Raw genomic sequence first — 13154 nt, forward strand, 5'->3', positions numbered from 1 at the left:
AGTTATTTCATATTTGAGGGAAAAAGTCAGTCATGAAGCACCGCATGAGGGGCTGGTCACGCTGTAACTGGGAGGCTTCGGCAGGCAGGTTGGTCAGTTAAAGCACACCCCTTCCTTCATACAGCACAGGCCCCAGTGCAGACTACAGGGGCATTCGGAGCTAGTGCTTAGAGAGAGTGTGGTCTATGAAAAGTGAGGGGCTGGGGGCGTGACTCAGTGGTAGAGCCCCTGCCTAGAATCCCCCAGTGAGGGTCTGGGGGTATGGCTCAGTGGTAGAGCCCCTGCCTAGAATCCCCCAGTGAGGGGCTGGGGGCGTGGCTCAGTGGTAGAGCACCTGCCTAGAATCCCTCAGTGAGGGGCTGGGGGTGTGACTCAGTGGTAGAGCTGGCGCACTCCTTTTATCTTAGCACTTGGGGAGGCAGAGGCAGGCAGACCTCTGAGTCTGAGGCCAGCCTGGTCTACAAAGCGAGTTCCAGGACAGCCAGGGCTACACAGAGAAAACCTGTCTCAAAAAACTGAAACCAAACCAAACCAAAAAAAAAAAAACCAAAACAACAACAACAACACAACTCCCTGAGTGTACCATAGAGGGACACATGCCTGTGTATGTTTGGGACCAAGTCTGCAGAAAGCGGAGACTCCTTTGCAGTGGCTCTGCTAACTGTATGTGGGAATGCACTGAGGAGGGAGAGACTCACCCCAATTGCATCTTCGTCGTCTCCAGAACACTATTATAATGAGGACGATGATGCTGATGATGCCGATGGTGCCAATGATGATGCCAATAAACCGTGCGCCTAAGCTTGATTCTTTGGGCATCTCGTGGTTCTCTGGAAAATGGGCAAACAAGCGATAACAGTTACCAAGCTTTCGTGCATCTCTGAAACAACGCCCCAAGTTTCCTATCGGGAATTCACGTCTCCCTTAATCAATAGCGTTCAGGCATTGATCATATTCTATGATTTTTTTTCCTTTGTCAAGACAAAGAAAAAGAAAAAGGGTAGCCTTGGCTGTCCTGGACTTCCCTTTGTAGATTGGGCTAGCCTCGGACTCATAGAGATCCGTTTGCCTCTGCCTCCCAAGTACTGGGATTAAAGGTGTGCGTCACCACACCTGGTCTACATTTTATGATTTCTACAGTTGAATGTTTGGTTGTTTGTTTTGGGATTGGGAGGGGGGTGGTTCGTGTAGCCCAGGCTAACCTCAAACTTGCTATGTAGGCAAGAATAACCTTGTATGACCATTTTCCCTCCCCCTCTCTCCCCTCAAGCACTGTGATTACAGGCATGCAGCACAGCACTCGGTAGATGAGGTGCCGGGATTTGAACCAGGGCTTCCTGCATAATAAATAAGTACCCTATCAAACAAATTACATCCTTGGTCCTGATCTTCAGGCTCTTGATCTTTCTGCATCAGTCTTCCCAAGTGCTGAGAGGTGTGTGCTTCAGAGATAAAAGATGTTTAAAAAAAAAAAAGAAGAAGCCAGGTGTGGTGGCGCACGCCTTTAATCAGGCACTCGGGAGGCAGAGGCAGGCGGATCGCTGTGAGTTTGAGGCCAGCCTGGTCTACAAAGCGAGTATAGGACAGCCAAGGCCACACAGAGAAACCTTGTCTCGAAAAACCAACTAACCAAACAACAACAACAACAAACCAAAAAAGATATTTAAAAAAATTTCCTGGGCTAGCACCTGGATCTAGCCCTACTTGTAGCTCATTCTCAGCAACTTATTTTTTCCAAGTAAATATACAGTTGCTTAAATGCGTGCGTTTGCCTATGTGTGCTCATGTGCCTACCATTGTGGGTAAGTGGAGGTCGGAAAACACCTTGTGGAAGTCAGGTCTTTCCCTCCACTGAGTGGGCCAGGGATTGAACTCAGATCTTCAGGCTTGGCAGCAAGCACCTTTATATGCTGAGCCATCTCTGTGCTGCCCGCTCCACCCCTCCACCCCCTCCGCACCCCCCATCTCCTCCCCACCCCCCCAACCCTGCCCCACCACACTCCCCTTTCAGTCTGACTTTGCCCAGTTGGAGCTGGTATAGCTATGTCCAATACACTCGCAGAGGTTTTCCTGAGTCTCTGGGTCAGGGGACTTTACCTGGGCTGGTAAAGTCTGTGACCTCTGATTTGCCACCATCCTCAGACATATTCCATCCCTGCGGGCCACCCTGTATACTCTCCCCCCTCCTTTTCTGAGGACAGCGCTTACCTTTAAGTAGGATGGTCACTTGGGCCTGCCTGGACCCTAGGGCGTTGGTGACGTTGCACACAATGATGGTGTTATTGAGACCATCCAAGGTGGCGATTCGGAGCCGGTTGCCCTGGGGCTCAGCGGAGGTGGGCAGGGGACCTGTGGTCCTGATGTGGGCGGGAGGGGGGGAGGGGGAAGGGATAGTGAGCAGGTGGCCTCTGCTGATAGAACACCCACAGTGCGGCGGGAACACAGACCTGCTGTGGCCACATGCTGGCTAGCAGCTAGCAAGCCAGCATCTGTCTGTGGCTTTCTGGTTCCAGGCTTTGGCATCAAGTCTTCGCCTCTGGCTGTTCCCCAAACGGCCACCAGAGGGCGCGCATTAACCCAGAACCAGTACCAGGCTTCACTCAAACCAACCCCCCCCCCCCCTCCCGCCCAACCTCGCCTCTGTAACTCGACATCCCATTTTCTTCAAGGCGGGCATCCACAGGGACCTGGGGCTCCAGGCACCAACACCTCACTTAGTCCTTTGCAGAAGCAGTGACTGATCGACAGCAACGCATCTGCAAACGCCATTCCCTCTCTACCCACAATGCCCCTTCCTCGACCCTCAGAGCCCCTGCCTGGGCTTAGGTACCTGGTGACACAATCCCATCCCACTAAAGCAAAGCAACTCCTTTTCCCTATTCTGTCCCACTTCGGCTTTAAGCTTTATCTTTTTTAGACATTTGGAGGATGTGGAAGTGTGGCCTTCTGAGGGTTCTCCCGAGATGACTCAGAGGTACTCCACCACTGAGTCAGGCTCTGGCCTAGGGTTGCCAAAACTTGATGTCATTTCCTTTCACTGAGAACCGGTAAACGAGGGTGGGGTACCCACAGACTGGATAGCGAGGTCCTGCCCACTAACCACCGAGGCATGGGCTTGCATGGTTTAAATATAAAGGTGGTCACCTCATCCCACAATATGGACTGGTTCCCTTTGTTTTTACACAGGTTTTTTTTTTTTTTTTTTTTTTTTTTTTTAAAACCATGTAGTCCTATCTGCTTTGTAGAGCAGGCTGGCCTTTGAACTCATAGAGACCTGCTTGCCTCTGCCTGCCTGTGGGGTGTATGTGATCAAATGCGTGCGCCGCCACATCCGGCCCTAAGGACTGGTGAGATAATCGATTGACACACACAGTATAGCATCTAACAACATTAAAATATGGGTAGGGGGCTGGGCGTGGCGGCACACGCCTTTAATCCCAGCACTCGGGAGGCAGAGGCAGGTGGATCGCTGTGAGTTCCAGGCCAGCCTGGTCTACAAAGTGAGTCTAGGATAGACAAGGCTACACAGAGAGATCCTGTCTCGAAAAAAAAAAAAACCAACATATATATATATATATATATATATATATATATGTATATGGTCTAGTGACGACCCTAAGAATCCTAAATCCTAGCAGGCAGGAGGCAGAGGCAAAAGGGGCATCAATTCCTGGACCACATCTGTAGTCCCAGAATTTGGGAACCTGAAGCAGAAAAGTAGCAACAAGTCGTGTCTCAAAAGGCCAAAAATGGGGCCAGTGAGATGACTAAACAGGTCGCAGCACTTGCCACCAAGCCTGATACCCTGAGTTCAGTCCCCAGGACACACAGTGGAAAGGAGAGAGAACTGACTGCCGTCCTCTGACTGCCGTCCTCTGACCGCCACATGTGCGCTGTGGCAGTGCCTGCCTATGCCCCACAAAATAAATGAATAAATGTAATACTTTTTTTTTTTTTTAATGCCAAATGAGGTGCATTGAAATATCAGTGGGAGAATCCTCAGGTTAGATTTTTTTCTTCTTCTTCTGAACATTCATTTGAAAAATTCCTATGACTGCGTATTTTTGGAAAATTTTCTTACCAAGATGTAGAGGAAACAGGGTTGTGAAACTATGCACGTTGAGATGCTTAGAAGATGGAGGGAGAAGTTTGGAAACTGCCCCCTGGGACAGTTGGGGACCAGAGAAAAGGGGAGAAGGTGTGTGTGTGTGTGTGCGCGCGCGCGCGCGCGAGACTAACCAAAGGAGGTGGGTGGCTATAGTTGAGCACACACACTAATGGGTCTGTTTGAAAGTTCTAGAATGGCTGACCTAAATGATTTTTGAAATAAAGAAAGAACCCTGCCAGGCATGGTGGCGCACGCCTTTAATCCCAGCACTCTGGGAGGCAGAGGCAGGCAGACCTCTATGAGTTGGAGGCCAGCCTGGTCTACAAAGCGAGTCCAGGACAGCCAGGGCTACACAGAGAAACCCTGTCTCAAAACCAAAACCAAATTAAAAACAAACCCCAAACCAAACAAACATAAAAAAGAAAGAAGCCAAATAAAAATTATCTTAAATTATTTATAGATTTGGACAGGTGCCACAGAACTTGTCTAGAATCCCCCAGTGAGGGGTTGGGGTGTGGCTCAGTGGTAGAACCCCTGCTTAGAATCCCCCAGTGAGGGGCTGGGGGTGTGGCTCAGTGGTCAAGTATTTTCCTAGTATCTATGAGGCCCTGGATTCTGGCCTGCATTGAGGAAAAAAAAACAAACAGTCACCCTTTCCACCCCTTTTTTCCTTTCTTCTCTGAGAGAGAGGGTGATACTCATTTATGTGGGGCTGAGAATTAGCCTCAGCTCCTCATGCTTTACACAGCAAGCACTTTCTCTCCTGAGCCATCTCCCAAGTCCCTTTCCCTTTCTTCCATATAATCTCAGCCTCCAGCTGTATTTGGAGGCTGACTTCGTCATCTCTGCCCCGTGATGATTGGCAGCTCCGGGGGCAGAAGAGGCGGGGCAGTCAGGGAGCAAGTGGATTGGGATGATGGTCGGCAGGCATCCAGGCATCACTGATTTGCTTCTGTCCTGGAGGGCTCACTCAGGGGCTTGCCAGGACTAAACTATTGTCCCAGTTCTTTGTGACCTTTAATGTGTACAGGGAAGGGGATTCCCAAAGGATGGGGGAAAAAAATCCCAGGACTGCTGGTGTGACCACAGCCTGGATCAAACCATCCCTTAAAAACCCCAGTCACAGGCACATGGTGACCATTTTACTGGAACTATAGAATGATTCTATTGGCTTTTGGTACTCCTCCCCCCCCCCCCCCCCCGCCTCCCGCCCCACAGAGAGGGTTTCTCTGTGTAGCCCTGGCTGTCCTGGACTCACTTTGTAGACCAGGCTGGCGTCGAAACTCACAGTGATCCACCTGCCTCTGCCTCCCCAGTGCTGGGATTAAAGGCGTGCGACTCTACCTTTTTTTTTTTGCTCCTGTGTTCTCCCTCCTCTCCCAGACGTATGAGTCCTGACCCCAGCCCTCCTCCTCCCACAGAGCTAGTTCTAGGTCCCCGTCACTCACGTGCTCCACTCATAGCTGATGGGCTCTGGTTTGCTGCGACCTTCACAGGTCAGGACCACGTCAGTGAGGCCAATGTGCAAGTTGTCATAGCCAGAAATGGACACCTTGGGTGCGTCTAGAGAGAATGGACACACGCTGAAGCTGAGACCTGGGCAGTGCCTGAGGGACACCCCTTCTCCCCTCCGCCACCCCGCCACCCCGAGCAGGAGTCAGCTTGGAGGCTTCAGGAATTGGCCCATGATGGTTAGGTCTGGGCTTCCTTTAGTCAGGGGGACACATAAAGGGGACTTCCCAGGTCCTTCCTTTAACTGACGCTTCCTGGAGCAGGCCCTGGCTTGGAAGGCGTGCAAAATGTCTCAAGAGCCTGTATAGGAGCCAGGCTGGCGTTAATCACAGCACCTGGGAGACTGAGGCAGGAGGATCATGAGATTGAGTGCAGCCTGGGCTACACTGGAAGAGTCTCCATTTCAACTTGTTCCCTGAGAAGGGATGTTGTGTTAACACTGCCGAGGAGCTTGGGATCGACAAGGTGTGGGACGGAAAAGTAGATGGTATTGAATAAGGGGTTAGCTCATTCCTAGGGAGCCAGCCCTAAAGATACTAGGAGACAATAGTAACATAAAGCTAGTAAGACAGGCCAGGCATGGTGGCGCACGCCTTTAATTCCAGCACTCTGGAGGCAGAGGCAGGTGGATCGCTGTGAGTTCGAGGCCAGCCTGCTCTACACAGCGAGTCCTGGACAGCCAGGGCTACACACAGAGAAACCCTGTCTCAAAAAACCTAACAAAAGAAAGAAAAGAAAACTTGGAAACAGTCAAGGTTTGCTGTGTCTTATTTGTGTTCGTTGGTCTCTCTGGCTTTGTCTGTGTTGTAAATCTGTGGGTGTCGCTGTCAAGAAAGTGTCTGGGCAGCTAGAGGAGGTGACCCTGGGTCCTCGGAGTGTGAGCTCCATCCATAAAACGCAGCTAATTACGCGTGCTGATTCGGAGAGGGAGGGGACAGGCAGCCCAGAGATGAACCAGTGTAGACAGTGCCAGGCGGTGCAGACTAAGGAGGATCATGAGACCTCGAACGGGGGATTCAGTGTCAAACTCTGGGGCGGGGTCCACATAGCCAGCCCATGTTTGGGACAGTGAAATGTAGATGGGCAGAGCGGTCAGACAATATTGGGGAGGCGGGCTGTGTTGGGGAAACAGTGGGTGCCTTTGAGAACCAGGGTAGAAAAAGGTAGGGGGTCCATGTGGCAGAGAGAGTGACAGTGCCCCACAGCCTGAGGTCTACGGGAGTGCCTGGGCTAGGGCTCGCGCGCGCGCACACTCACAGTTTAGGGTGAGGGTCATATTCAGCATGTCAGGCTCCTGGAGGCTTTGATGCTCCACCCTGCAGATGATGTTCATGCTCTCTTCCTGGCTCGTGGGTTCCATGGCGATGGAGCTGATGACTGTTGTGGTGCCCGGCTCGGGCCCTTCTTTCTGAATTTCACGGATGGTTCCGTTCACAGGCGAGGACCAAGTGATCCGTGCCGGAGGGCGACCACCGCTGGAGACGCATTTAGCCACGTCCTGCAGCCTTGAGGTGGAGTTGGGATTCAGGACCTCTGCGGTGTTCTTAGGTCGGGCTGCAAGAACCATTACCAGGCTTGTCCACAGGCAGCTCCGCAAGCAAGCGGTAAGAAGCAAGCTCTGCCCCGCCCCGCCCCCTCCCTTTAAAGATGAGATCTCAAGCCGGGCGTGATGGCACATGCCTTTAATCGCAGCACTCGGGGAGGCAGGTGGATCACTGTGAGTTCGAGGCCAGCCTGGACTACAAAGTCAGTCCGGGACAGTCAAGGCTACACAGAGAAACCCTGTCTTGAAAAACCAAAAAAAAAAAAGTATGAGATCTCACTATGTAGCCAAGGTTGGCCTAGAGGTTATGAGCCTCTAGCTCCTGGCTCCTTCCTGGTGGAAATGCAGGCATGTGCTACTTGCTATGCTTGGTGTTGGAGGGGGCCAGTTTAAGAGTCTGCGATGGCCACTTTGAAATCCTAGCTCTCGGCCAGCAAGATGGCTCAGCGGCTATAGGTGCTTGCTGCCAAGCCTTATAGCCTGAGTTCGATCCCCTGGGACTCACACGGTAGAGGGACAACTCCTGTACCTTCGTCCTCCAACCGTCTCAGGCACAACAATGACACATGTGCACAGGCATGTGAATAAATAAAATATAATGAAAAATATTAAATAAAACCTCAACTCAGTTTCTGAAGAGCCAGGTAATGCAGACAAGTCTATATGCCAAAGAGATACACAGGTCAAGCTGCCAGAAGGGCCTTTAGGAGGAGCTGGAGAGATGATAGCTCAGTGGTTAAGAGTCCAGAAGATCTTCTTGAGGACCCAGGGTCAAGTACCAGCACCCACATGATAGCTTACCACTGTCTCTAACTCCAGTTCCAGGGGCTCCAACATACTCTTATGGAGTCCTTTGCATATATATTATATTTATGTATATATTTCTACTATATAAATGTATACGTGTGTGTGTATACACACACACACACACACACACACATATATATAATTTAATGCTCTTTGGTACATAGATCCATAAATATTATTTGATTTAAAAAAGGAAGGGATAGCCAGGTGTGATGGTGCACTCCCTTAGAAGGCAGAGGCAGGAGAATAGCTGAGACTGTGAGGCCAGCTTGGTTCCAGGTCAGCCAGGGTTATATAGGGAGACCACATACCAAAAAGGTAGAGTCGGGGACTGCGGTGCAACATCTATAGGTCACGGTCCTCCTCAGCTACCTAGCAAGTTGAAGGCTAGCCTGGGCTACATGAGATCCTGCCTGGATCCTCTGACTTCTCCCACACCGGGTCTGAACAAATGGAGGATGCGTCATGTCCCAAGGGCGTCTACTTGCTTTGCCTACTTCCATGCTCCTCCGGGCCCCGGGGGTTCCTTCTCCTCACCCCAACACTTACCAAGCACCTGTAGCCGGACAGCATCACCTTTGCTTCCTGTGGGGAACGTGGTAAAGTGGCACTCATAACTGCCTTCATCTTCAGCACGCAAGTGCGAGATGGACAGAGACCCGTTTCTCAGGTCCTCTTGCAGCTTGGCAGACAAGAATCTCACCCTCTCTGACTCAGGGATGCTGGGCCCCTTCGTGGGGCTGAAGACGGCGACGGGACGGCTATTTCCATCTGGCATCTTCCTCATCCACGTTATCTGGGAGATTTTCGTATCATTCTCAGAAGCCAGACTACAGTACAAGTTTACAGACTCGCCCAAGAAGCCAGTCGCATTGGGGAGCACCTGCACGGCGACGATGGCACCTGGAAAACCAGAGGCGTTATTAATTCACCTAAACTCGTTTATTTTAAATACGTGTTTATTCAAGTTTATGCAGGTTGCATGCACTGGGCGGTGGTGGCGCACGCCTTTAATCCCAGCACTCCGGAGGCAGAGGCAGGCGGATCGCTGTGAGTTCGAGGCCAGCTTGGTCTACAAAGTGAGGCCAGGATAGCCAAGGCTACACAGAGAAACCCTGTCTCAAGGGGGGTGGGGAAAGCAGCCAATGTTCTTAACTGATGAGCCATCTCTCCAGCCAGCCCCTTATTTTACTTATGAAATAATAATCATAGCCGGGCACGGGGGTGTACGCCTTTAATCCCAGCACTCGAGAGGCAGAGGCAGGCGGATCGATGTGAGTTTGAGACCAGCCTGCTCTACAAAAAGAGTCCAGGACAGCCAAGACTACACAGAGAAACCCTGTCTCGAAGGAAAAAACACAACAAAATAAAACACACAAACCAAACCAAAATAAAACAAAATCATCATTGTTATAAAGTAAAATTATTTATTAGTAGTAGTAGTACTGTTGTTACTTTTTTTGTTTTGTTTTGTGTGTGTGTGTGTATGTGTGTGTGTGTGTGTGTTTCTTCAAGACAGGGTTTCTCTGTAACAGCTCTGGCTGTCCTGGAACTCCCTCTGTAGACCAGGCTGGCCCTGAACTCATGGAGATCCGCCTGCCTCTGCCTCCCGAGTGCTGGGATTAAAGGCGTGTGCCACCACTGCCTGACTTGTTGTTGTTTCTATTGCCAGGATTTCAGTGTATAGACCAAGCTGGCCTGGAACTCAGAGATCTGCTTGCCTCTGCCTCCTAAGTTCCATGATTTTTATTTGTGTGTTTGTTTGTTTTTTGAGACAGGGTCTCTCTGTGTAGCCTTGGCTGTTCTTAGCTTTGTAGGTCAGGCTGGCCTCGAACTCACAACAATCCTCCCTGCCTCTGCCTCCTGAGTGCTGGGATTAAAGGCGTGCGCCACCATGCCTGGGACGGGCGCACCACGTATAAATGGGGTAATGGAGACATAGAAGAACTTGCTAGGGGATCACACAGGCGTAAGATGACAAGGTGGGATTTGAACCTGGGCCATTCATAGTCACTAGGCCCTATGTGAGACTCTTTCTGTCTTTAGCCCAACACACAGTAGGCCCTCGACATTAGTGACTATAGCGTGAGGCATTTCTGATGGCAGGGATAATAGTTCTGGAACCCCGAGCCCTGCCGCGGGGATGCCCAGGTGAGCTGTGGGTGCCCACCTGCACGGGGCTGCACTGTACTTGCAGCCTCAGTTTCTGCACCCGAAGAATGGAATCTCTAGCACAGATGCAAACGGCCATGGACAGTCCCCCCAGTAGATTTACTCCCTTTAAGGGTGGATCTAGAAAGAAGTCTTTCTATTTAGTTATCCGAGGCTGTCCTCAAACTCATTAATAATGACCCTGAGCTTCTCTGATTCTCCTGCCCTTACCTACGGAGTGCTGGGATGGTGGGCACGCCTCGTGTAGGTGCGAACTCGGAGCTTGCAGTATGCTAGGTTAAGTACGCCATTACAGTACCCAGCTTCAGGTGCTTACTTTTTAGGGAGAGTCTCTCGTACATAGCTCAGGATACACTCAAACTTGAGATCCTCCTGTCTCAGAAATCTTAGTACAGGACTATAGGCTTGGACCACTATAGGTCTTGAGGTCACTGGAAATGTGGCCTTGGTTGTCCTAGAACTCTCTCTACACCAGGCTGGCCTTCCACCTGCCTCTGCTTCCCGAGTGCTGGCGCTCTCTCCCTCTCCCTCTCCCCCCCCCCCCCCCCTCGGTCTCTCTCTCTCTCTGTGTGTGAATGCTCCCGATCCACCCACTGAAACAACGGAGCCCATCAATGAGTCACCGGGCACCATTAAGCCCAGAGCTCCTGCATAGGTATGCGTGAAGGGGACCCGGAGGTGCTCAACCCTGCGTTAGAACAGCCCCGAGGGCCCCGCCGCCCCCCACCCTCCCCACCCCACCCCCCGCATCCGTGAGAGGCTGGCTTCAGTCTCCCAATTCAGCAAACATAAAGGCTGACCCACTGAAGGAATGAACCAAAGTTGAGTCACGTGGGGCCTGCTGGCGAGGAGGGTGGGGCCGCTGAAGCTAAGGTTACCCGGCTTGAAATCACCCTGTAGTGTTCCCACCCCCCACCCCCACCCCCCGCTTCGGAATGCATATTGCTATTTATTTCATAACTTCAAAAATTATTTAGTGTCTGTGTGCTCGTGTTTGGCGTGGGGGCGGGGTGCGGAGACGGGGGGGGGCGGTAGATGTCGGGGTGTTAGTCTGGAGCCTAGGCTACCCTGGAACTCAGGGCAATTCTCTTGTATCCTTTGGGATACTAGCACGGCCAGTGTGAACCATCATACACGATTTTTTTTTTTTTCTTTTCTGGAATCTCTGGACTTTTCTGGAATCTAGATTTAGGAATCTCTACGCCTGAATCGGATTTAGGACTTTGGGACGGGAAGAAGAGATTGGGAGGCTTTTGGGGGGCTCCCCCCTGGGGTGCGTCCGAGGGGGGCCACCGCGGGGACCCGGGCGCTACTCACTCGCTCTTCCAGGCGCGCAGTAGAACGGCAGCAGCAGCAGCGCCGACAGCAGCATCCGCGACACCCGCGACAGGGAAGGACGGGTGGAGTGGGCCATACGGTTCAGGGGTGGGGGCGATGGTCTTCTCGGTCCACAGGGATCCCGGCAGCTCCGCGGAAGCGTCTGGTCTCTCAAAGAGCTGGGAGCGGACTGCTTGAGTCCCGGCGGCGCGCGGGAGTGGCACGCCTCTTGCGCAGGCGTGGTCAAACCTGTCACCAGTTGGGGTGGCCGGGGTGGAAAGGGTAAAGAGAACGAGTCTCAAGGTCCAGCACTCCGGAGGCTGCAGCTGCAGGACCCGCTGTGTGTCTGAGAGTGGGCCACATCAGGTGGGTCTGGGCTAAAGTGAGACCATGTCTCAACCAACAGTAATGTAGAAGGGGAAAAAGAAAGCGGGGTGGAGGTGGGGCGGGGGAAGGGAAGAAAAACGTTCCTTGCTCCTCCGTAGCTGGCCTGGCGGCTTGGGGTCCCCACACAGACACTTACTGTTAGGTAAAGCTGCTGTCTCAGGACTTGGGCGGGGAGGGGCACTGAGGCAGGAGGATGAGAAGTTCAAAGTCTCCTACTACATTAGCGACTTTGAGGCCAGCCTGGGCCTTATGAGGCCATCCGGGCTTTCTTTCTTTTTTCTTTTTTAAAAAATTAATAACAATTGGGGAGGAGGGGGGGTGGGTGTAGCTAGATTCGGAGCGTCTTTAATCCCAGCGCTCTGGAAGGCAGGCAGATCTGTGAGTTCTGTGTCAGCCTGGTCCACATAGAGAGAGTTCCAGGCCAGCTAGGGTGACTGTGAAACCCTGTCTCAAAAAGGAATAGGCTGGCCTTCAGACTGAATGTTCTAGGCCAGTCGCTCTCAGCCTTCCTAACGCGCTGCGAGCCTTTGGTACAGTTCCACATGCTGCGGAGACCCCCCCCCCCAACATAGAATGTTTATTACTACTTATAAACGTAATTTTGCTACCGTCATAAATCATAATGTAAGTATCTAATATATGCGGCATCTCTGTTGGGGTTGAGAACCACAGTTCTAGGCAAACCTTGAACCCCTGATTTCCTGCCATCACGTCTGAGTGTAGGAATGACAGGTGTGCGCCTCTCCCCCCACCCCAGGTCCGCTCTGGGGTCTGAATTAATTTCTGAATTTTCCAGGTCTCCTGGAAATCTTTGGATTTTCTTGAATCCTTCTGAGGCATTTCCACACTGGGCGCCTGTGGCCACTCTTTTGACGATGCTGTCATGAAGCGGTGGGGTTCCCCTTTACGTCAGCCCTCCCCACTGCTGTGACGCAGACTGTCTTAGTGAGCTGGAAGCCAGCCTGACCTACTGAGAGAGTTCCTGGATGGCCAAAGCTACACAGAGAAACGCTGTCTTGAAACCACTCCTCCCCCTCTCCGCCACCAAAAGGAAAATACTCCAATTCCTTCTCCTTTCTCGCTCCAACACAGCGCCTCTAGTACTTTCTCACGCAAAGGCTGTTCTGGCTTTGAGTCTCTGGTCTTTCTTTCTGGCCAACCTCTTACACACACACACACACACACACACACACACACACACACACACACAGAGCTTGTCAGCTTCCTGAAGTGAAAGAGGTGGAAACTTCAGATTCCTGAGGAAGTTGATACCAACCTTTACATTTTTGGGGGAGGAGGCGGGTGTTT

At 51.8% G+C, this 13154-nt stretch overlaps 2 protein-coding genes across 2 annotated transcripts in view; both read right to left on the reverse strand.

The window, feature by feature from the left end:
• Positions 1 to 12731, reverse strand: part of LOC127203220 (poliovirus receptor-like) — a 15731-nt gene extending 3000 nt beyond the window's left edge. Inside the window, exons 1-7 of the mRNA XM_051162015.1 lie at positions 12599 to 12731; positions 11460 to 11708; positions 8468 to 8873; positions 6878 to 7209; positions 5557 to 5671; positions 2098 to 2357; positions 699 to 830 (exon numbers count right to left, since the gene is read on the reverse strand). Of these exons, the coding sequence (XP_051017972.1) occupies positions 699 to 830; positions 2098 to 2357; positions 5557 to 5671; positions 6878 to 7209; positions 8468 to 8873; positions 11460 to 11708; positions 12599 to 12731 (1627 nt within the window). The remainder of the gene's footprint in view (positions 1 to 698; positions 831 to 2097; positions 2358 to 5556; positions 5672 to 6877; positions 7210 to 8467; positions 8874 to 11459; positions 11709 to 12598) is intronic.
• Positions 1 to 13154, reverse strand: part of LOC127203739 (zinc finger protein 235-like) — a 211637-nt gene that overhangs the window by 39777 nt on the left and 158706 nt on the right. The window lies entirely within an intron of this gene.

Source organism: Acomys russatus, chromosome 19, assembly GCF_903995435.1.
Source record: "Acomys russatus chromosome 19, mAcoRus1.1, whole genome shotgun sequence".
NCBI classification, from domain to species: Eukaryota; Metazoa; Chordata; class Mammalia; order Rodentia; family Muridae; genus Acomys; species Acomys russatus.